The sequence below is a fragment of the Chanodichthys erythropterus genome, chromosome 15 (assembly GCF_024489055.1).
Source record: "Chanodichthys erythropterus isolate Z2021 chromosome 15, ASM2448905v1, whole genome shotgun sequence".
NCBI classification, from domain to species: Eukaryota; Metazoa; Chordata; class Actinopteri; order Cypriniformes; family Xenocyprididae; genus Chanodichthys; species Chanodichthys erythropterus.
Genome location: NC_090235.1, coordinates 1052874 through 1077810, shown reverse-complemented (window position 1 = coordinate 1077810; position 24937 = coordinate 1052874). Strand labels below are relative to the sequence as shown.

The 24937-nt window shown below is 36.0% G+C and overlaps 1 protein-coding gene across 1 annotated transcript in view; it reads left to right on the top strand.

Moving 5' to 3' along the window:
* cspg5b (chondroitin sulfate proteoglycan 5b) overlaps positions 1–24937 on the top strand; it is a 38867-nt gene that overhangs the window by 10509 nt on the left and 3421 nt on the right. Inside the window, exons 2-5 of the mRNA XM_067361487.1 lie at positions 4622–5474; positions 10312–10500; positions 13881–14034; positions 22904–23029. Coding sequence (XP_067217588.1) covers positions 4622–5474; positions 10312–10500; positions 13881–14034; positions 22904–23029 — 1322 coding nt within the window. The remainder of the gene's footprint in view (positions 1–4621; positions 5475–10311; positions 10501–13880; positions 14035–22903; positions 23030–24937) is intronic.

Sequence of the window (24937 nt, the reverse complement as noted above, 5' to 3'; positions counted from 1 at the left end):
CATAGTCAGAATCCATTTAAAATGCATTAGCATTTGGAGTCAAACTTCATTGACAAGCTGCGCATACAAAAATAATCGCAGCCTTTGAGATCTCATAATCGCGTTTAAGCATGATTTCAATATTATTTTTCGTATCCTGCGATAAATCGCGCAGCCCTGCTTGCATGTCAGTTGTAAGAAAGGGGTTGTTTAAGTACACTAAATAATTGGAGAAATCTGACATTGAATAAAAGTTATGAAGTCACAAAAATTGAAAACTGCATGGATGAGATGTTCACAATATGATCAAACATGCATTTTGAAAATAGGTGAATTGTCATTTCACGCTGACTTTAAATATTTGAATTATGGTTTCAAATATCAATAAGAATGTAATAGTCATCTCCATTTAATACAATTGAATTTTTAAAAGGATAGTTTACCCAAAATTTTCTGTTAAACACAAAATTATTCTGAAAAATATCCAAACAAAAGTTAATGGTTAAAAGTTAAAAGTTAATGTTCTTTTGGACTCCACTGACGTTCATTATATAGACAAAAACACTCTTATGTTTCTTTTATGCTCTATATTCATATTAATAATTTGTAATTCTGGTGTTAACGCATTATCTGTGTACATGGAACATTTCATTGGAACATCCTGACATGTTACCTCAGATACTTTCCTAGATTGCAGGTCTGTTTGGACCATCGAGAGTAAGAAAGAGATAGGTAGTGGGAGGGATGAGAGAAGAGTGGAAGACAAATTGACATTTGCAATTTTCCATGCTCTACAATAAGTTTTTTTCCCCCCTCAAGAGTGTTACATAAGCAAAAAATGTCAACTAGAGACTGAGAGAGGAAAATTGTGTGCTGTTTTTTTAATGAAGAGAGAACGTTGCAATGGATTATATTCAACAGTACAGTGTTGCTTTTAAAGTACTGTAGCACTAAAGCTTGATGTTTACATTGGTCTTCTTCGTTGATATTATCAAATTAGTATTCTGATTGTGTGATACTGATTGTAGTCTGTGAGCACAATGAATGAGAATGAAGACCGCATACTTTCACACACTCTTACAAATTTAAATGTCTCACTAGTGAGGTCATGAGAAAATGGTTCTCTTCTCCATTTCTTTCTCACTCTCAATCATCTTATCCCCTTTTTTTCCTCACTATTCCCCTCTCTCTTGCGATCTTGACATGCTTACTAAACAGGCGACTGAAATCCCTCTCAAAGGCTTTGGCACTGGTCTTCAGATGGGCGGAAAGAGAAACGCACTCTCACTGTCACATTTTCTCATCTTCACTCCATTATAGCATGTTTTGTGTTATTTTTCTTTCAGTGTCTCTTTCCCCAACGTCTTTTTTTTTGTCAGCTGACCCCTTTGCAAAGAGTTATGCAAATCAAAGCAACTGTTTTCCTCTTATAGCCTTTCTCATGCTCTGTCTTTGAGGGGTGACAGTGTTTTATACTTGTCAGTCCAGTGACTCTGTATAATTTAGCCTTTAAATATTTCAAAATAGATTTAGAAGGATCCAAGTGTTGCATTGATATTAAACTCTGCTGGTGGGAACCTAGATGAGAATTTAATAGAGTACTTGAACCTCACGTGAAGTACGTGAGAAATGATTCATGCATACCCTGCCATCTCCGTTACCCTCTCAGAGGGGACTGTGTGAATAAATGAATGAGAGAAAGAGAGGAAGTGATTCAAGTGGATTGGACAGAGGGGTCTCTGTTTTACATGGCTTTTGAGATGTTCCAAAATGGCAGCCTCTTTACATTTGCTTCTTGGCAACTTTGTGTGTGAGTGTCTGTTAGGGGTTGATGTGTGACTTGCATGTGATTTACAATGAAGAGGAATTAAACCATGGAAACTGAATTTCACAGTGTCAGTCAAATACTTTAAAGTGTATTGTTAAAGTTATTCAGTGGCTAAAATTGGACTTAATATTGCTCGATTCTGCTTTGATACTGTTTGAATTTAAATGATGATCAGAATTTATTTGGCAAGTGTGCACATATCAAGAGCATATGCATTTTGCATGCTTTGTTTTTTATATTAGTTTATTATATTTATTGCATTTCTTTAATTTAAAATACACTAACTTTCAAAAGTTTGGGGTTAGTAAGACATTTGAATAAGTTAATACTTTTATTCAGCAAGGAAGTATTAAGTTGATTAAAAGTGACAGTAACGACATTTTGTAGTACTACAAAAGATTTTGTCACTGTAGATTCCAATTCTCACTATTAACTATGACTTTTGCCTCAAACTTCTAATTACTGTTTATTAATAGTTAATAAATGTTGAGGTGTTGGGTAGGATTAAGGGATGTAGAATTTGGTCATGCAGAAAGAGGCATTAATGTGCTTTTATAAGTACTAATAAACAGTCAATATCCTAGTAAAATGCATTCTAATCAGCTAATTAATAGTGAGAATTGGACCTTTTTAAAGGGTTAGTTTACCCAAAAATACAAAAAACAAAACAAAAAAAAAAAACCTTTGTTCATCTTTGGAACACACATTAAGATATTTTTGATTGGCTCAGTGAGGTTTCCATTGACAGCAAGTTAATTTACACTTTCAAATGCCCAGAAAGGTACTAAAGACAGTTCGTGTGACTACAGTGGTTCAACCTTAATGTTATGAAGAGACAAGAATACTTTTTATGTGCCAAAAAAACAAAATAACTTAAAAAAAATAATAATTATTATAAATAAAATAAAATGATGACAAAATAATGACTTTATTCAACAATATCTAGTGATGGGCCATTTCAAAACACTGCTTCATGAAGCTTCGAAACTTTACGAATCTTTTGTTTTGAATCAGTGGTTCGGAATGTGTATCAAAATGACAGTCACGTGAACCATTGAAATTTCAAAACTCTTGACGTAACGAAGCCTTGTTTACTGAAATCACGTGACTTTGGTGGTTTGATACGCGCTCCGAACCACTGATTTGAAACACAAGATTCGTAAAGCTTCGAAGCTTCATGAAGTTGTGTTTTGAAATCACCCATCACTAGATATTGTTGAATAAAGCCATTATTTTTATTTTTGGGTGAACTAACCCTTTAAACTAAAATGTTACCAAAATTTATATTTTATATGAATAGAAAGTTCTAAACAACAGCATTAATCAAAGAAATAGTTTTAGATTTTCCACAAAAATATTAAGCAGCACAACTGTTTTCAACATTGATAATCAAGGCCCAGTTTCACAGACCGGGCTGGCTTTAGTAATTAGGGTATTTAAGTTACTTTTATAAATGTACCCTATAGGGAAAAAAAAACATTACTGTGTGCATCTTGAGACAAAACAATTGCTCTGGCATATTTTATGATATGTCAGTGCAAGTTACTTCAGTTAAAACGGCTCAAACATGCATTTTAGTCTATGACTATCTTAAGCCTTGTCTGTGAAACCTGGGGCAAATGTTTCTTTAGCACCAGATTAGCAGATTAGAATGATTTCTGAAGGATCATGTGACACTGAAGACTGGAGTAATGACTGCTGAAAATTCAGCTTTGCCATCACAGGAATAAATGACATTTTAAAATATATTAAAATAGTTATTTTAATTTGTAATAAAATTTCACAAAATTACTGTATTTTTGATTAAATAAATGAAGTCTTGGTGAGTATAAGACACTTATTTTAAAAACATTTAACAAATATCACTGATCCTAAACGTTTGGACATTAGTATATATTTCATAATAAAATATTAGACAAGCAGGAATTTTAAATTTCCATTTGTGTTCATATTTGAGGTGCTTTGCATTAGATTGGATCAAAAGGAAATGCCTCCAAAAGACAATCAATTAGGTCAGTGAGATTTATTTTTATTTATTTATTTTTTTCCAGTGTAAGGGGAATTCCCTATTGTGTGTTTATCTTTGTGCATTAAAGCTTACCCAGCTCTCTCCCCAGACTGACCAATGCAAGTCTCAACCTACAGCCCTTAATCCTAATCTGAATCCCAATCCTGGCCCAAGCTCAGGGGGGTACATTAGTAAATCAGAGCTCCTAATCCAGCTACCACAAGCAGCTTTGGAAAGAAATCTGGGGCCTCGCACACAAAAGTGTATAATTAAGCAGATTTGTGTGTGTGTGTGTGTGTGTGTGTGTGTGTGTGTGTGTGTGTGTGTGTGTGTGTGTGTGTGTGTGAGATAGAGTATATATTTTGTCTTTTGTTCTCTCTCTGCGTGACTGTGGAGTTGCTGAGTTTGCAGTATGGTAATAAGTGATTGCTTGTGAAGGTGTTCTTATACTGCTTGGATTTCTCACAAACCAAAACCTTTCTCAGAGCACTAACCACACACAAGGATTTTAGGATGCTTAGCCATGTAATGGAGAAGTAAATGATAAATGCTTAATTCAATATATTTTAAAATATAATTAATTTCTGTGATGCAAAGCTGAATTTTCAGCATCATTACTCCAGTCTTCAGTGTCACATGATCCTTCAGAAAGCATTCTAATATTCTGGTATGTGAAAACGGGAGTAGAAATGGAGAAATGAATTCCCAGTATTGGTAAATAAATTAATTGAACAAGCAGCAAAAATCAATTGAGTTATAATTGTTGTGACCTAAATTTGATTGTTTTTTTGTTTTTGTTTTTTCAGGGAGTTCTTTTATCTCCAATTCTACTGGCACTAACTCCTCAGACTTGAATGGGGTGGGGCTTAAGCCTGCACTTCCTGGTGAGGCCACACCTATTGCCCAGGCCCACGTTCACTCTCGGAAACCACGAGCTGGAGAGGAGTCAGGCAGTGGTGGAGAAACCTCAACCAGTGCTGCGATGGACATCACTGTTAACTCAGCTGAAAGGGAACACCTCATTGATCTGCCAATAGATGGCATAGCTGCCCGGCTGCCCACTCTGGCTGAACCCCGGAAACTTGGCCTGTCCCAGCTAGACCTTAGCGAGGAGGGAATTGAGGACAACGGCCCTCGCTGGAAGAGCGAGAAACTACGAGCAGATGGGACGTTGTTTGAGGTCACGATTCCTCCTACAGTGTTTTCTGATTCCCAAGTAGAAGAAATCATCACGGTGAATTTTTACAACCCTTCTCATGAACAGCACATTGTCCATGATCCTCCTGCTTGGTTTCAGGAGCTCCAGGGGGGAGATACAACCTCCTGGACACTTTCTGATTTTTATGATTACCTGTCACCTGAATATTCTCCTACTGAAGTTTACCTAGAAGAGAGCCAACCAACACCACCTAACATGGAAGATGAAAACGTTCCTCTCGTTGCCAGCGTGGTTCCCTCCAACACCAGAGTTTTTACCCCTGATGATAGTGGATCTGGAGAAACTTCACCTGGAGTATCGGTCGTGCTTAACAACTCTGGTTGTCTTCTTGGATTTGTGCGTATCAATAACACATGTGTCTCACCGTGCGACATCTTCACCAGTTACTGCTTCAATGGGGGACAGTGTTATGTGGTTGAGGGTATTGGTGCCTTTTGCCGGTAAGACGCACACATACAATGTGTAAATGCCCCTTCACAGCAAGAACAATGACTATAACAATAATTAGAAACATTCAGTTTTTTATAAGTGGCTCTGCAGTTATGTCATCTGGCACTTTTTAAAGGGTAAGTTCATCCAAAAATTAAAATTCTGTCATTAATTACTCACCCTCATGTCGTTCCACACCGGTAAGACCTTCGTTCATCTTCACAACACAAATTATTTAAGATATTTTGATGAAATCAAAGAGGTAAATGACTCGTCCATAGACCGCAATATAACCACCACTTTCAAGGTCCAGAAAGGTACTAAAGACATCGTTTTAACAGTCAACATGACTGCAGTGGTTCAACCTTAATTTTATGAAGCAACGAGAATACTTTTTTGTGTGCAAAAACAAACAAAAATAATGACTTTATTCAACAATATCTTCTCTTCTGTGTTATTCTCTTATGTTGTTTTAGTCCAGCGCATCCAGGTTCTACATCAGAACACTGCCTCTTTATTGGCCGGCTCCAGCGTCAGCATGACACACATGCACGTATGCAGCTTTGGCCAATACTGAGCTGGAAGCCTTCATTGTGCTTACTGCATAAACTGCGTAAGGATAATGGCAGAGAAGAGATTTTTGAATAAAGTCGTTATTTTTGTTTTGTTTTTGTGCACAAAGTATTCTCGTCGCTTCATAAAATTGAGGTTGAACCACTGCAGTCACATCGACTGTTTTAACAACATTTTTAGTACCTTTCTGGACCTTGAAAGTGGTGGTTATATTGCGGTCTATGGACAAGTCATATACCTCTCGGATTTCATCAAAAATATGTTTAATAATTTGTGTTGCTAAGATGAACAAAGGTCTTACGGGTGTGGAACAACATGAGGGTGAGTAATTAATGACAGAAATTTTATTTTTTGGTGAGCTAACCCTTTAAATACTAAGCTCTTTAATAAAGTCCATTGGATTCTGGCTGTCAATGTTATTGTTTATCAGCTGGAAAAAAATGGTTTTGAAAGTGATTCTTTCCCCTCTGTTGTTGTTGTTATAGCTGTGGTGTGCACTTTGCCCATTCTCATAGATTTAGAACGATTATTAAAACTATAGTTATAGTGATTGTCCTAGTGTGAACAGGTGTCAACAGTACAGTCATCTCATTAAGGTCATCATAATTTACTCCAGTAATTTGTTTAATAGACTCAAATTGAGGAATAATTCTGCTAGCATCTACAGCATCTGATCAAACGCTGATGAGTTTGAAGAGATGACTCAATCCTTTAGTTGTGTTCATGCATCTGTTCATGATGCGGGATTATGTTTGTTTTACATTTTCAAGAGAAGCTTAGTGCTGGTCTCTCAAATGTCCCAAAATCAAATGTTTGGATTGAAGACCGATTTTAGTCTCAATTGAAGGCATCTCTTGGGAACAGTAGTAAAACAGCCTACCCTGAATGGTCTTGAAACTGGGCCAAGCTCATGCAAGCATGTTGGTCTGGGCTAACCAGGTCATGCAAGCATTTTCATGTGCATCACTTGCTATAGGGTTTAAAGGAAAGCTTTTAGGCCTTTTATCTAAATGCTCATTATACAATGCTGTGATCCTAATGTAACACCACCACTCTGAAATTTTTATTATTGTGTATATGTATAACTTATTAGTTTTGTGTATAGTCAGACAGGCCACATCATTGTTTAAGTTCTCCAAGATGCTGCTGCATGAACATGAAGGTGTCTCTATTGCTGTAGGTTGAGGAAATGTTTGGTTACAAAACTACAGCAACAGCACACTTATGTAACTTATTATTTTCCTTCCATCTGCTAGAAATATCAGTGATCATTAGCCGCTGCCTTAAACATGCTTGGTCCAGTACGTGTTGTGCGGTTGGGTAGAACAGAACCAGCTAGTTCTCCAGGTTTTTCATCAGTGTCCTTCAAAAGTCTGTCTACCATTATTAAATACAAATACTTTTATGAAATTCCAAGAATTAACATTAATGCTATTAACACTAATAATTTCAATAGTGTAATAATCTATTTTTTTCTGGTTTGACATGCTGATATTTGATACTGATAAACCTCATTCTTGACATGATTTGGGTTGAATTCCTGCATATACGTTAAGAATGTTTAGCATTTATCTCACTCGCTTTCAACTTCTATAATTTGAGTACCACACTCTGAAATTTTCCAAGCCTGTCTTCGTGGCTTGGCAGCATGTCACTCTATATTAAACCAGCCTCCACTTCTGCCACAACCTTACTCTGAGGCCCATGCAGACCCTTATTAAAACATTTGCTCAAAGGGATTTGGGTCAGAGCCCAGATCTGTGAATGTGTGTATTTCAGTTTAAGAGCTAAAGACCCTGTTTCAAGCTGGTGGTCTGAGCCATAATAGTGAGGTTTGGTAAATCTTATTTGTGTGTAGTGAAGCCTCAAGGCTAGATGAGGTGATGTGTTAAACTGCTGTGTGTTAGAGCATTTAGGGCACTAGCTTTAAAGCTGTGGATTTAAGAGTGTGGGCAGTATCCCGCGTAAAGTCAAAATTAAATCAAAATCAATCTTTTCTTATTCCATTATTCCAAAGAAAAGAATAGTTTGACATTGTAATCTTTACTTTAAAATAATCAAATATTTGCTTTTGTTTCATATTCATTTATTTTTATATATATACTTTTTTATATAATATATATATATATATATATATATATATATCTAATATAATCATATATAATATAATATAATATAATATAATCATATATAATATAATATAATATAATATAATATAATCATATATAATATAATCATATATAATATAATATAATATAATATAATCATATATAATATAATCATATATAATATAATATAATATAATATAATATAATATAATATAATATAATATAATATAATCATATATAATATAATATAATATAATATATATTATTATTATTATACAATAATAAAAATAAATTAAAAATCAAGATCAGTAATTAAGTAAAATGTCTATTTTCCATTTATTTGTAATAAGAATACATTAGGTATTGTTTCGTTATTTTTACTTTTATTTTTATAAATAAGATAAACGATTAGGAAAAAAAATAACTTTGTTCTTTATTTTATCAATTTTATTTTATTTATTTCATTGTTTTTATTACAAAGTAAAATGTATAAACAGATTTTTTTTTACTAATCTATTTTAATTAATTTAATTTTTTATTTAATTTAAATGTGTGTTTTTTTTTTTTTTGGTTTTTGCAAACCTCCATTCAGTCCGGGTCCATTCTAGTATGTAATGGCAACTTTCAATCAGATTTTGGTGTGTGGCACATGCCTCGGGGCTGTCTTGTCGATTGATGAGAGAAAGCGTGACAGGGTGCCGTCTACACTAATGGGGTCAGTGCTATTAGAAATGTCCAGGTTTCCATCTGTTGGGCATGTAAAGAATGACCTATTAGATGAACATACAATTTGAGGGGATCCAGAGGGTTGTGGGGGTTTAATTATTTGCTGATAGAAACATTTAACATTTCAGCAAATGTACACATGTTTAGCCAAGCCATTGGCTTACACTGAATGGAGGGGTAGTTAGTAATAGTCCATAAAACTGAGTTTAAAATTGATCTCTTTTGGCTAAAGAGTAAACATGGCCTACATACACACTGACCAATGATTTCCTCTGCAGTATTGATGGGCCTTTCACTCATTACAAAATTTACCCATAGGCTACTGCGTGTAAGTGTATATCTGTGGTTTGTGCTTGACCAGAATATTGCATGTCTGTTAGTCTGACATTTATGACATGATTTGGCTTATTTTCTAACTATTTTCGAGCAAAAACATGCAATATCACGTCTATAATGTAATTTACTCAATAGAGACTTTGTTTATTGAACTGTCATATAAAATCCATATCACACTTTTTCTTCTTTTTTGGAGTATTAACATGGCTGCAATTTACCTGCCAGCTTCTGTCTCAACTGACAAACCATATGGGCTAATATAACAGATCAAGCATCTGCAATAAGATATTGAATCTCTCAGACACCATAACTGACAACACTTTTTTAATTTGGTAAATGAGATCATTTGGAAATCTGTTTTAGTAGCTGTGAAGGTGCTTTATTCTCTGTGGGACCAGCACAAATAGAGCAGCACATACACATCCTTGACAGGGCCATCTGTCCAGTCATGCAGCTGTATGCTCTGTAGGACTAACCTTGCAGAAGAATCATTTTAAAGATAAATGGGTCAACAGGCCACATAACCCTCACAGCACACTTATAGTGAACAAGGATACGTCAATCTATATTATTTATCTCCCTTTCTTTTTTTCATGCATGCACAGATGTGTTTGTAATGGCCAGTTTGTTTGAATGTCTAGTTAAGATCACACACAGTTATGACAACTTGTCCTTTATATAAACGCACACACTCCCCTTGGACTCGTTGTTGTTGTTTTTTTTTTCTACATTATTTCTTTTTGCCATATATTCCCATAGGTAAGAAAAATCACTTCAAGATTTCAATTTTCCATCAAAAACCGAAGATTCCAATATGAACTAATCACATTATATAGCCATTTTATTTCTCCTAAGGAATATTAGGAGGAACAAAGATGCTCTCCTGTGCTATAAAAAGCAACATTTGAGTAATACAATTATACAACTATACAAATCCGTTCAATTTCTATTGCAGTCCAAAATTCAGATCCAAAATTTTTGAACAGATTTCCTTCTGTGTTCATATAGAATGCATTAGCTCAAATTCTGTTTATAGACTGTTATTTCATGTGAAAGATGTTGCATAGCTTCCTCTTTCTTTCTAACATCTCCTCTTGTTTTGCAGGTGTAACATTCAGGAGTATATATGGAACAAGGGTTCCAGGTGTGAGTCGGTTATTTCAGACTTCCAAGTGATGTGTATAGCAGTGGGTGGGACTGCCATCATGTTGCTCCTCCTCTTCATGGTTATAGTCTTTTTCTCCAAGAGGCTGCACATGCTTAAGACTGAAAACCGACGTCTTCGCAAGCAAGGGTAAAATTACATGTAAACTCGCACTCCTAAGGACACTTCCTTAGTCTTATGAGTCTTAGTTTCATAATTGATGGTTTAAAGAGGACCTATTATGCCCCTTTTCACAAGATGTAATATAAGTCTCTGGTGTCTCCAGAATGTGTCTGTGAAGTTTCAGCTCAAAATATCCCACAGATCATTTATTATAGCTTGTCAAATGTGCCCCTTTTTGGGTGTGAGCAAAAACACACTGTTATTGTGTATCTTTAAATGCAAGTGAGCTGTTGCTCCCAGCTCCCTTTCCAGAAGAGGGCCGAGCTTTAACCGCTCGCACTTTGGATACTCAACAACAACAAAGCTGGAGAATCTCACACAGCCAAAATTATGATTGTCATTTTTTACATTGTTCAAATCAGAGTTGGACACTGATGGAAAGACTCAGGAAGAAGTTACAACTTTTAGAATGCGACTGGATGTTTCTGAATGGATAAATGTATGTAGTTTATTTCTGTAGGATTTGATTTAACACATCGACTAGCATACAGTCATGTTAAAGTCCCTGTAAAGTCAATTCTGAGAATTCTTTCAATTCTGAGAATACTTTATAAATGTTACAAATGTATTGCGAAAACACATTACAAAGTGTGTGAATTGAGTAATGCTTAATTGTGAAGTTAGAGCGTTAAACAGTTTTTCACCAAGTCTCTGCTCAGGATTTTTTGGGCGGAGCTAAAAAGGGGGTCTAATGACGCACATCGTCCCCCGAGCATAGCCCCTCCCCTAACACTATATAACTGTCGATGACGCACCGAGCATGGCGCTGCCTCTACAGCGGTTCACTCGCTGTGTCTCGAGCCTATGGTCTCGAGTGTCATTACAGTCATACAGGGCAGCGCTTCCCAAAAGCATCGTAAGCCTAAGTTGATCGTAGCTCCATTGGTTTCAATGGAGCTACGATCAACTTAAGCTTACGATGCTTTTGGGAAACGCTGCCCAGCCCTTTGTACATTTAGCTAGTAATGCCTTCGTCACGCAAATGCATATAACATGGTTGTTATAATATACAATACAGCTCAGTCTTCTTATTTCCTCCCGTCTCGCGGCACCATCATTTGTCGACTCGACAATAGTCCGGCAGTAGGCTACGTGCCCACCAATGAGTGTAAGTTAACGAGTTTGCGTATGTTATAATTAGTAGGTAGTCCACAGTAACTCTACTAAAATGTGCAACCCTCAAAACGTGATTCTTTTGTTTATATGCATCAGTATGTTTGACTCATTAGACAAGTAAGTTGAGACCGCAGCTCTCGCGAGTGGGTGTGGTTTCAGCGCTGACAGCGGACACGCCCCTAGCATTTGAGAGCAAAGAGCGCTGCCAATTTTTTCGAGATTTTGATAACCTATTTCATTTACTTGCAGATTTTTTTATTCATTCAAATTTGGCTGGGTGGTTAATAACACATTTTTCTGTGGTGTGAAAAGCTCAAAACACATACTTTAAAATGATTTTATAGGGACTTTAAAGGAGGAACGAAAACCTAAAATGCTTTATATGAATGAAAATTAGCTCAAGCGTTACTCACCTTCAAGCCATCCTACGCCTTACCCTTTTAAACTTATGAAAAAAACAGAACTGGCTTTGCGTCAGTTCCGTAAGTTGAATAGGGAGGGCGTAGGACGTACAGCGGAAGCTTTTTGAAGAATACGGAAGGTCGGTCTGGTGGAAGCTAGATGTTTTACTTCATAACTTGTTAATTTATTTATTTATTTATTTTTTTTTACACAAACGCATCGCTTCACTTCAGAAGGCCTTTATTAACCTTCGGGAGCCGTGTGGAATATGTTTATGATGGATGGAGACACTTTCTTCAGCTCATACTTGTTTGGTAACGCATACTGCCATTATAAAGCTTGGATGCATCAGGATATTTATTAATATTTTTACGATTGTGTTCATCAGAAAGAAGAAAGTCATAAACACCTAGCAAGACTTGAGAGTGAGTAAAGCTTGGGGTAATTTTCATTTGAAAGTGAAATAATCTTTTAATCATTTGTGCAAATCCAGCATTGAACTGACCCTTGTTTGTGAAGCAGTCTGGTATAAAAGTATTTGTGCAAATATGAGTCTTTACCAACTTTCTTTTGCACATTTCCTTCATAATTGAAATTCAACCACGGTGTCCTCAGTGGCTCAGATGCAGAGAGTCTATGGAGACTCTTATGTTCATTGGTGCATCCAATAACTGGACATTTGTAATGTTTTATTGGTGCAGATATTGTATATCTCCAGCTGCTACAGCAAGTAAACAGAAATGGCGGACTGTGCTGCAGATCTCACAGGGGGGTATCTATGCTAACAGGGCAAAAAAAGGAGTGGGTGAATTTTAACCATTATAGGCTGGTTGTTTACACACTGTGGACACACATCTGTGTTCAAACACCTTTATAAAAGTGCATTTTGCATAATAGGTCCTCTTTAAATATCACTTGATTGAGCTGAATACATTTTGGCACTTACACACTGGAGTACAATAAAATGTACAGTGTTAATATGGGATTTGAACACAATGATATCACCCTTCTATCCTAAAAGTAGGCCAATCTGACAGTGCAACACAAGTGTGTGTGTGTGTGTGTGTGTGTGTGTGTGTGTGTGTGTGTGTGTGTGTGTGTGTGTGTGTGTGTGTGTGTGTGTGTGTGACTGAGAGGGTGACCTATATACTGTGAAGCCAAAGGCATTTAAACAGTCCAAGAGAGGGGTGAGATGGAGAGCAGAGGAGTGGAAGAGAAGAGAGGATGAAGGGAGAGGAGATGAAGTGAAGGGAGCGTTGTGATATAGACAGGATGACAACAGTGAAAAGTCTAAGTTTGAGTTCCAGTCTGCTGCAGGTAATATCTGTGTGCATGTGTGCTTGCAAACAACATGAGATTTTAATCCAGTGCATTAAATATAGCAGAAATGTCCAAGTTAAAGACCCTATGGAATTACAATCAAAGTTTTGCTTGTAGCTCGTTTGTTTGCTTTGAGGGCATCTATGTACTGAGTTTGCGTGAGAAAATTGTCACAGCTACTTTTATACGCCCGTCAATAAAAGATAAGCTAACCAGCCAAATCTTTCAGAAAGAAGAAAGTCAAATATACCTACAGTAAGATAGCTTGAGAGCAGGAATAAACTTTTACTGTATTTTTGATCAAGTAAATGCAGTTTTGGTGGGTATAAGATTCTTAAAAAAATGTAAAACCAACAACAAACTTTTTAACAGTCGTGTATATCAACACAGGAAAGAAAGTCTCTGCTTAACAAAAGCATTTAATTAGATCTTTAATGGTCGTATCTCCCCAAATTAAGCTCTCGTTTAATTGATCAATCCATTTTATTATCTCTTGTTCTCTCTTTCAGTAAATGCCGTCCAAAGTCGGAGCAGCACATCGATAACTTCTCGCTGTCCACCGTCGCAGAGGGCTCTCAGGCAAATGTAAGGAAACTGTGTGACACCCCGACTAACCTCCCCCATGCCCGTGCTTTGGCTTACTATGATAACATTATGTGTCAGGTAACTTCCTCTCCTGTCTTCCCTGCTGTTTTCCACTCTGCATGAGAAAATGCTCACTCTGTCTGTTGATTTAGGAGGTATACTTATTATTTTACTCTTTACTTTGTGTGGGGGATCTTTCTTTTCCATTCTTTTCTTCATCATTAAGATAATGATAAATAGAGATACCATCTTCTTCCTCCCTATCTCTTTGCCCCCTGAGGCCATGTGAAGTACTACAGGCATTGCGGAAACTGGATTATTTTATGCGCTTCCAAACATGCTGATCATATTAGCGGTTGTGCAGTGTGGTTGGGCAATCAATGCAATGATCTTCAAATGGTTAAAACTAAATTGGAGTTTTAGTCCTGTTTTTTTTTTTTTTTTTAAAGATACAATTTAATATAATGGAATACCTGCTGAGGCTGATGTCGATTTAATTAAGAGGACATGATAACAAAGTATTAGAAGTGTGTCAGTAGAGTAATCCTCTCTCGCCACCCCACTCCTTAGAAAACCATGAGCAGATACACGTGGGAATATAAACCCAATGAGGATCCCTGCAGTGAGGTAAGATGACTCGAACTGACCTCCTCCCCGTGTGCTTTGAAGCCCTGCTGATTCAAATAAAGCGCTTTAATCCTGTCGCTTCATTATTACTCACCTTGAAAAGTCTACTATCATAGTTAAAACACTTCTTTTTTTCTCTCTCTCCCTCTCTGTCTTCCTGAGAAATTATATAGAAAAGCAATAATAGCTTTAGTGGATAAAAATAGAGACATGTCCCCACCGTAGTTGCTATTGTGACTTTTTAGTGTGAGAACTTGATTACTATAGCTTAACTTCATCTTGTTAGCCAGCATAGTGTCACTGTGTCAGCTGTTAACTTCTCGCATCATCCAAAGCACTAACAACATAGTGACCTTGTTAAAATTGGTTTCGACTACCCTACTCGTACTTCTGGGTGCACAAACAATGTAATGTCTATACCATTTTTTTGTTGTTGTTTTTTGTACCATCTGAACTATTTAATTGTGCGTGCTTATTTTGCATGTAGATTACCTTTGCCGTCATGTAATGCCCTGTTAATCTTTAAAAAAACTCCAGGTTCCTACACAGTTTACTACAGACAATTGCCTCTATTCAGTTAAAATTATACATTTCTAAAAATAAATTTGTAAAACATGACTGAATGAGTTCCAGGTTCACATTTTTCATTATGCTAAACTATTTCTTTATAATAACTTTTAAACTTCACTAAACGAATGTTTACTTAAATGCTACTCAAACCAACAACCAATAAAAGAGCAGACTGTAAATCAGACTGTACTTTGCTTTTTGGTGATCATACAAAATCGAACCACATTTACAGTATCAAACTAATGCGTCAGATGTGAATATATGCTGGTTATAAAGCATTTTAGGTTTCTTCTCATCATATGTTTATCACTTTGAGAGAACCATTGAGAAAAAAAAAAAGAGAAAATGAAAATATTTATAGATGAATGTACTGTATACCAAATATAATGCTACATATAATGCTGAATGAACCATTTGTTAAATATGGTCTGAAAAATCTACTGAGGTTTAGAAATTTGAGTCTGGAAAAGTATAGAATTTTGAAATGGAAAAATATGTAGGAACCCTGTGATCTTTAGAAAATCTGTAAATGAAAAAAATCATTTAATACTGTACATTATAATGTTGTGTATCTTCACATTTGTTGCATCCCAGGCATATGGAAGCCCATTTCTACTACATAATAAAAAAGACAAAATCATAATTGTGGGATTAAAAATAAAAACATTATAGAATTTAAAAATTATGGAATACTAAGTCATTATTAGAGTCGAAATAAGATAAAAAGTGATGCCTAAATTCACTTGTACTTTTTAAAACGATTGATTTTCAATTTGTAGCATGGTATTTTAATTTCTATTTTGAGAAAGCAATAAAATAGTTGGAATTAAAACCTGGAAATATTTAGTAGTTTATCAAAACTGTTATTTTAAAATCGGTGTAAAATCAGTGTATTCTCAATAGTAATATACAAAAATAATGGTCTTTTGATATCATGGGCTTTTCACACTTAAGCCCTATTCAGACGGGATTAGTTTTTACGTGGGGAGGTGGAATAAAGTAACTTTACCTCAGGATGTCTGTAATATTAATTGGCCAATTCGCACGGGACAAGACATCTCAGTAAAACTAGCAGAAGTGGGAGGGGTAACCCGATTTACGCATTGCCATCACCTCCCTGTCGTCATGTTGCTTCCTGATACAATGTGCGAAAACGCATATAATCTAAATATATAAACTATAAATAACAGTTAGGTCCAATTTATTAATTACATTCTGATTGGATTATGATGGTAATAGGTACTTGGCTGAAGATAAAATTAGTTTTGTGCCTCTGACAATTGCTTTCGATCTTCTTTTTGCTCTGAATGGTATGTAGAAAATACTTGAGATTTGCCATAGACTTGTCCCACCACCTACAACACAAACAAATGTTGCTTCAAGTGCTTCCATGCTTGAAAATGCGCAGAAAACTACTTTTAAACAGGAAATGATGGAATTTTACCATACATATTTACAGCGGGTCTATTTGAACTGGATTAGTATTACCTGAGGTAATTTTTCCTTTTTACAGAAGGTAAAAGTCGCCGAAAAAGTAATTATTACCGAGATGGTACATTCGGATGGGACTAAAATCACTGAGAAGCTCTGGTAATAATTACTTTACCCCCACCTCCCCATGTAAAACTAACAATTTTAAAGCCCTATTGGGACGGGATTAGTTAACCCTGCGTGATTCTGAACCCCAGGTAAACGGAATCCTGGGTTATCTTCACATTTTCACACAACTCGTAATTTACAATTAATCCTGGGAATTCATAAGATGACTTCACACTGTACATCTCTAAACATTCTTATTTGCAGAGGTGTAAAGAGTACCTGAAAACCATACTTAGTAAAGTATAGATACCTTTCAGCAAAAATTACTCCATTACAAGTTACTAGTCCTCAACAGTGTTGGGTAAGTTACTCAAAAAAAGTAATCCACTACAAATTACTACATTAAAATTGTAATTTGATTACATTACTGATTATTGCATGTAAAAAGTAATTAGATTACTAATTACTTTTCATTCAAGTTACTTTGAAACCTTTTCAATAGCAGATAAATAAATTAATGTTAAGTAAAATTAAATAGTCAAAGTCTACTTGCACTGGATGTACTGGTTTTGGCCTCATCAATGGCTGCAGTCATGACCTCATCTCCTAAATAAAACACCTGCGATTCAGCCACTTCCTGCTAATGCACTCACATTCATGTAAAGTAGCTTTGTTGACAAGTTTGGGTGAGTAAGAGCAAAATGCACAAGATATAGTACCTTTAATGCCCTGTAGATGGTGATATCACTTCTTTTATAGCAGAAACAAACTACTGCAGAAAAAGTTAGGTGCCATGCAAAATGTACCATGTGTAATTGCATTACTCATCACAAATGTATTGGAGTAAAAAGTACATTTCTTCAAAAATGTAGTCAAGTAGAGAAGAAAAGTTGCTAATATCTTTCAGTACAACTACAAAGTACCCAAAAAGATACTTAAATACAGTAACTAATTACATTTACTCAAATACTTTACACCACTGCATATATTTGCATATTTGCGGTGTCAGTGCCATTGATTGGATGAACACAGCACACAACCTGTTTACTTATTCATATTATACATTGCTGACTGTACCATTAATTTCTTCCTGAATGGACTTTTCAGACTATAAACACAAGACTAAAACTCTTTTCAACTCCAATTTACACCTTTTCTTTCACAATTTGATATTTTCTTCATCAATAGCTGGAACCACTGTACTTTTCATACAACACGTTGTGTTTTTGTGACCGTCCAAAGTCACGTGAATATGAGGAAGACGATTGGGTGTCTGTTCCTAGGCATCTACTTTAGCTGTAACATTCTAACACGACACTCACTGTACATGTTTGGCACCGCAATGCAGAAAAAAAATCAAAAGCAGTGCTAACCTCTGCTTCTAAATGACAAGTGTGAAACGTTCCTCTATGCCTAGGGTTAAAAGTTGTGTGTTGAATTACAAAAAATCCAGTGTTTATAAGCGCAGTGTGAAAAGCCCTGTTTAAACTTTCTGTTTTGCTTACAAGAGTACAAGCTCTGTGCTCCCATCTTTTGGTAACCTTTCAGAGTAGACTGTCATGAATAAATGTTCCACAGACTAGCGTGTAACATTTGATCTTTAAAGGAGGGCCAAAAAGTGGTCTGTCTTCTATATTCACCCACTCAGAGACCTATTGCCCTGCAGTATCTGGTAAACCTTGAACTTGTCAGACCGTGTTCTCTAGTACTTTGATTTAGGTCCTTTATTTGTTCTGAATTGAAGAAAAAACCTAGTCTAGTCACTGATCTTTCTTTTTGATATTTTTTTTTTTTTTTATTGCCTTGACTTTTTTTTTTTTTTTTTTTTTTTAACCTCATTCACCTTCTGTTGGCCCAGTCCCCCAGTGATTTCATAGTGGAAGAGACTTTTTTATGATTTAAAAGAGAGTTTTACAGCTTCACTGTGCAACAGGGAGGAGAAATAGCGCAAAACTGAGATGAGACAAGAAATGAGGGATGATTGATGACAGACCGTAGATAAAAGAGCCATGAAAATATTCCTAGGTGACCTTATTTACTTGTGAGTTGTTTACTTGTCTTTCCACCTCCTGGGAGAATTTGACATTTTTTCATCATCTCTCTCAAGAATGAGAATGAGTATTTGCACGCAGCAGCATGAATAAAGTCTTCTTTCGTTTCCTTTGTGGTTTCATAAGGGATATCACAGGTAGCAAGTTACAAAACATGTTTTGAAAAAGCTTTTAATGGACTTTTTTTAATGCCTAGCATTAGTAAATCAGATAGGTTCACACTCACAGCAGTAAACATTGCTTTGAAAACACCATTTTAACAAGTATTGCTTTACAATGCCTTATGAATAAGCAAGGTTTACTGGCATATTATCCAGTTAATGTAACCACTATGCCTATAGTGTGTTAATAATGTCTCTTGGTAAATGGTAAAAACTGTAGATATCCCTTAAAATTCCTGGTCGTGGATTAGTTTATGCTCATAAGTTTAGCATTTCCTCCTCCAAGCTGTGTAGAAAAAACTGAATTCAGATCCATGCACTCACTCATGAACTCCAGAAGGTTTTGTTTGTTATGGTTCTCCAGGGCCTTGTTTACAGCTGGTATTAACATCCGGAGATCCGACAAATCCGTTGGAGTGATCAAACCTCAATGCATTCCAAAGATGCACATCTTCAAATGTGTGGCATCCCAGACATATGGAAGCACTTTTCTGCCACATAAGAGAAAAAAATCATGCTTTGGTGAATCATAATTGATACAAAGGAATAAAAAGAGAAAAATTTAAATTGACAAGTTCATAATCATAAATTTGATGTAATTATGAGATTAAAAGTCTATTATGACAGATGAAATTGAGATACTAAGGCCTTTTTTACACCTTTTTGGTCGATCGAAGTAGACGAGGGAAACACATTCCCATTTATACCTGGTATTTTAATCCGTCTCTTTTGTCCACTTTTGACCACTTCTGTCCTAGGGCTAAATCACAAATCATTTTATCTTGCCACTAAGAGTTCTCCTAAGTGGCAGTAAAAGTTCTTATTTGAGTTTTTTCTTAAACTATTCACAGAGCTGCTGAGACCAATGTTTACTAAGGAATAGAGTGAAGTCTTAAAGGTGCAGTATGTAGGATTTCTGTCCACTAGAGGTCGCTAGAGGCCTATTCAAAACAAAGGCATAGTTTGATGACGCCAAGTTTGAGCGCAGAATCCTGGGATATGTGGTCTTCACCTCAACGGACGGTGATTAATGTTACTGTAGTATGAATCAGAGCAGGGCCGAGTGTTGTGGGAGCTAAACGAGGCCGCTGGAGCGATTGCCCAACACCTCACGAGCAGCGGAACTTTCATTATGCCACAGTCGCTGGCACCGTTTCCGCTTTTCTGGTCATGAGTATGAGGTAACTCAGCTCTGTTTATCATTTTAGATACATTTGAGAGTGTTGAAAATGTTATAACGTTACTCTGTGCATTCACTCGGCAGCTGCTGTGAGACACTTGTTTGAGACACACTGCAATAAGAGAGATCGATTTTAGAATATCGTATTAAATACTGGATGGCTTGTTTATAAATGGCATTCAATTAATTTTAAACCGTATCATATGATAGAGAAAATTCTGTATTACTGTTACTAAAAATAATTTCTGATTATGTTATGTAAGCTACTTGACAAAATAGTGTTATTCTCTGAGGCATGGTAAAGCATGGTACTCGCAAAAGACAATAAGACTAAATGTGTTGCGCTATATAACAATTTGTTTTCTGTCTATAAATATCAAAACAATTGTTCTTGTCTATTAAAATGTGTAATATATTAAAGTGTCTTTGATGTTTCCATGGTTTCTACAAAATAAAACTGGAAACCGAGGGTAAGGTGGGTATGACGCAATTGACAGGTGGCGACTCACACGTCCCGGAGCCTTGGTTAAAATTGCAATTTTCTCACAATTTACAAGTAGTTGGAAACCTTTGGAATATTGTAAGTACTCAAGTAAACAAAATATATAACACTGGCCTAGTGGTTTTTGGATATTTTACTGCAAAAATCCTACATATTGCACCTTTAAGCTAAGAGAAAAGGCGGGGTTGACCTCGTTGTTATGGATGATGTCAACACGCTTACTAACTATGCACAAAATGATTGGTTGATGGGGGAGGAGTCTTTGACAGCGATTTTAATCATAAAAATATTGTAGAATGAGGTATCATGTTGCCATATTCAAATAATTGTTTTAAAATATAGGCTAAATGTCACTAATAAAACTAGTATATGTTCCGTTAATTATCAGCCTCTTGCATGTCTGCGTCTCGAGAAATTAAGTTTTATAAACCAAGATTGGGAGATTCTGGGAGAACTCTGGGTTTGAGCTAAATTCCAAGATCGGAGCCCTCGATCCCCTTGGAGAGCACTCCAAATACGCTTATATATTTTTTTACTCTATACAATCATTTGTAAGTGTGGACTCGTGAAAACAACTGCCACAATCGGACTTTATTCATTTATTTATTAAAGATTTATTTTTGCCATTTTATCATAGTTTCAAATCTATAAATCAAAATAAATATTTATTGCATTTATGAAGAAAAGGTTCAGCACCTACCAAGGCTCTATCGCTATATTGCCTTATGGTGTACAGTGTCTTTGGGTCAATGGCTATTAGGATTGTTTGTGATTTGGTCTGGGTGACTTAGGAGTCCTCTTGACTACTCCTAACGTTCCACAGATTTAGGAGCTAGTTTTACCATTAAAGTGCTTTGTGAAATACTCTTAAAGTAAAAATTTAGGAGTCCTAAAAATAGGATGGACACCCATTATTTTTAAGAGTTTCTCCTATGTCTGCAAGTTAGGAGCTACTATTAGCCTTAAGATGTTTTGTGAATACAGCCCCTGATTTCTATTAAGGGGAGGGTCTATGGGCGGGTAAGTGTATGGGTTTTTTCAGATCTTTCGATCTAATGGACAAAATAAGCTTGCATAATTTACATATGACGACGGGAGAACAAACGGAGAGCAGGAGCTTTCCTTTCTGCTCTGACAGCCGATTTTCTGAACGATTTGTGTGTTAGAAATCAGGAATGGTGAGAGAATATTGTGAAGTCGTTTTTCGTCTTCAAACCAAAGTTGGGTCTCCTGCCAACAATAATTTTATGGCTTTATCTCATAATTTTTACTATGAAATGGTCAATTAAAAATACAAATCAAGTCAACATGACTTTCTTTAGTTGTCATATACTTGTCATAATTTTGAAGTCATCATTTGTTTTTTTTATTACTGCTTGGACCATATAAAGAGTTTCGGGCTGCATCCATAATCAAATATTCTCTCGAGTTGGTACTTATTCTGAATAAGTAATTACTCTGCGACAGCTAAAAAGTATGTTCTGTATAATATGAATGAAATTCAGACATACTATATTTTCCATGTTGTCATAGTCGTCACCTACCAGCATCAGTTTCGTCGCTTCACTGTCATTCATAAATTGTCCCTCATGGGATGTCCATTAAATGTCCATTGTATGCACACTTCAGAATCTCACCTCAATTAGTAAGTCCGTGTAATTTTGCCTACTCTTTTATGAGCACTATGTATTCGGACGTACTACTCGTCACACACTGTTTTTCACGTATGATGCAGTAGGGAAATATGCGATTTTTGGATGGAAACACAGACTTGCATAACACATAATTGCTCTAAAAAAAAATTGCTTCCTAGCAGGTTTAAACCCCTGGTTTTAAAGGATTGTTCCCCAAAATATACCCAATTTTCAATCAGTCAATGTGTACATGAACTGGGGTTGACCAAAGTGCTGTACAATGAATTAAAAGAGAACAAGTTAGAGACAAAGTAAAACTAAGTAAGTTATCAAAGTAAACAAGCAATAGACAATCAACAATATACAAGAGAGACACAAAATGAAGCCAAGGAGAATAAACATATAATTTACTCTGCTTCATGCTATTCCAAATCTCATTTTGTTTTCACATAGGTTTTTTTTTCCCCCACCATACACTGAAAAAAGTCATTAGGGGCTGTCGAGCTCCAAAAAGCACCACAAAGTATCGTAAAAATAAGTCTATATGACTTATGCACCATTTGAGATGTTAATGCTAGGTGTAAAAGGGTAGCATTGTTTACTTTCCTTTTCTCGTAGTAATCGTGTGTGTGTGTGTGTGTGTGTGTGTGTGTGCGTGTGTGTGCGTGCATGTTCCTCCATAGGATGACGCTTGCAAAGAAGAGCCATGCAAATGTCCCCCTAAAGAGGACGAGCCTTTGAACAACCAGAACTCACTCATGCCAAAACTCGAAAACGACAAGGCCGCCACAGAAGACAATGCAGAGGAGGTAAACTCACTGCAGAACAACATGAACATCGTGTAGTAACATCCTGTTGCCACAGGCTGGCGCTGTGACTGTAACGAGACACACATTTGACACCATTCGACCTCTTGAAATGACTAAAATTCCCTAATTAGTAGACTAAACATTGACATGGCACTCTTCCTTGCAGTCACCTCAAGATGGCTCAATGTGAGCTTCAGAACACACAAGCTGAACTAGAAGCACAGAACTAGCATGCTAACTTATGTTTGTGCGCTCTCATCACACGATGGAGTTCTTATTGCCAGAGTACCCTACCTGCGCATTGGCGTTGCCACATTCACCTTGTCCTTGTTTGCTGTCACTGCTGATGTCACGCTGCATCATGTTATGTCAGGCTTTGTTATGCTATGTCCCGCTAAATCACGCTACGCTATGAAACACTTCACCCCACAATGCAAAGGTTTAGCCGCCAGGTTTACAACCTTTGACCTTCAGTCCACACTGCTGTGACACCTTCACCTTATGAACTCCTGTCTGTCCTGCCTTATTCAAGTCAGCATGCATTGGTGTTCTTTCGTGCAAAAGAAAACGTCTGTGGGAAATAACATGGCTATTTAGACAGTGTTAAAAAAAAAAAAGATTTGTAGATGTTTGTTGACTTATTCAGTGCGTATGTCTGAATATATATTTACAAATACTGCTTGGATTGATATTGATATGCAGTATAATACAGTTTTAAAGCTCAATGTGTCTTGAAACTAATTGATTTCTAATTTTGATGTATTGAAAATAGTTTTTGTAAATTTTTTTTTTTTTTTTTTTTTTTTTTTTGAGATCATACAAATTACAATAAATAAAGTAAGTTTGTTTGGAATAAAACGTTTTACCAGTACAATTGAGTGCCAGTGTATTCCTGAACTCCACTGCTCCCATTTTGACTCCTTTTTCACTTTCACTGCTCCTCACTCTTTTGCTTGGCTCCTGTGCATGGCTATAGCATTCCTTAGGTATTGCTAACCATACTAGACATTTCACCCTCATAACAATGCTCTTATTGTAATACTATAGGCTGACTTTACATATTGGGTTTGTATAATTTGGATAACAATTTCCAATTTGGTTGCGACATTGCAAAGGCAACGAGCAAAATGGCTACATATACACACATCATAAATATTTAAAAATGTAAATGAAAACTAAAATTGCTTATGATTAGTGACAAATCTATTTTATATTTTTTTCCTAAATTAATTTTATATTTAAATTTTACAAAATAAATATTCAGTATTCTAAAATGTGGGGTCTGTAAGATTTTTAAAGAAATTGATACTTCTATTCAGCAAGGATGTATTAAATTGATCAAAAGTGACTTAAATTATGAAAAGCTATTTCAAATAAATGCAGGTTGTTTGAACTTTCTATTTAAAGAATCCTGGTTAAAAAAAAACAACATATTACTGTTTCCACAGAAATATTAAGCAGCACAACTCTTTGTAACATTGACATTTAAAGGGATAGTTCACCCAAAAATGAAAATTTGATGTTTATCTGCTTACCCCCAGCGCATCCAAGATGTAGGTGACTTTGTTTCTTCAGTAGAACACAAACTGCCGTCTGTCAGTCAAATAATGGGAGTGAATGGGAACTCGAACAATAAGAGTCAAAAAAACTTGCATAGACCAATCCAAATTAAACCCTGCGGCTCGTGACAACACATTGATGTCCTAAAGGTGATGATACACGGGGCAACTTTTTGAGCAATGTTGCTGGGCAATGTTGCTGTCAATGGGCAACCTGATGAGACACAGAGCAACTAATTAGGGCAACAGACAGTTGGCAGCAACTAATCAGAGAGGAGCAAATCTATTGCCAACCCAATAAATACTTTATTATAAACACTTGTTAGGCACTTTATTTCAACTTTTCAAA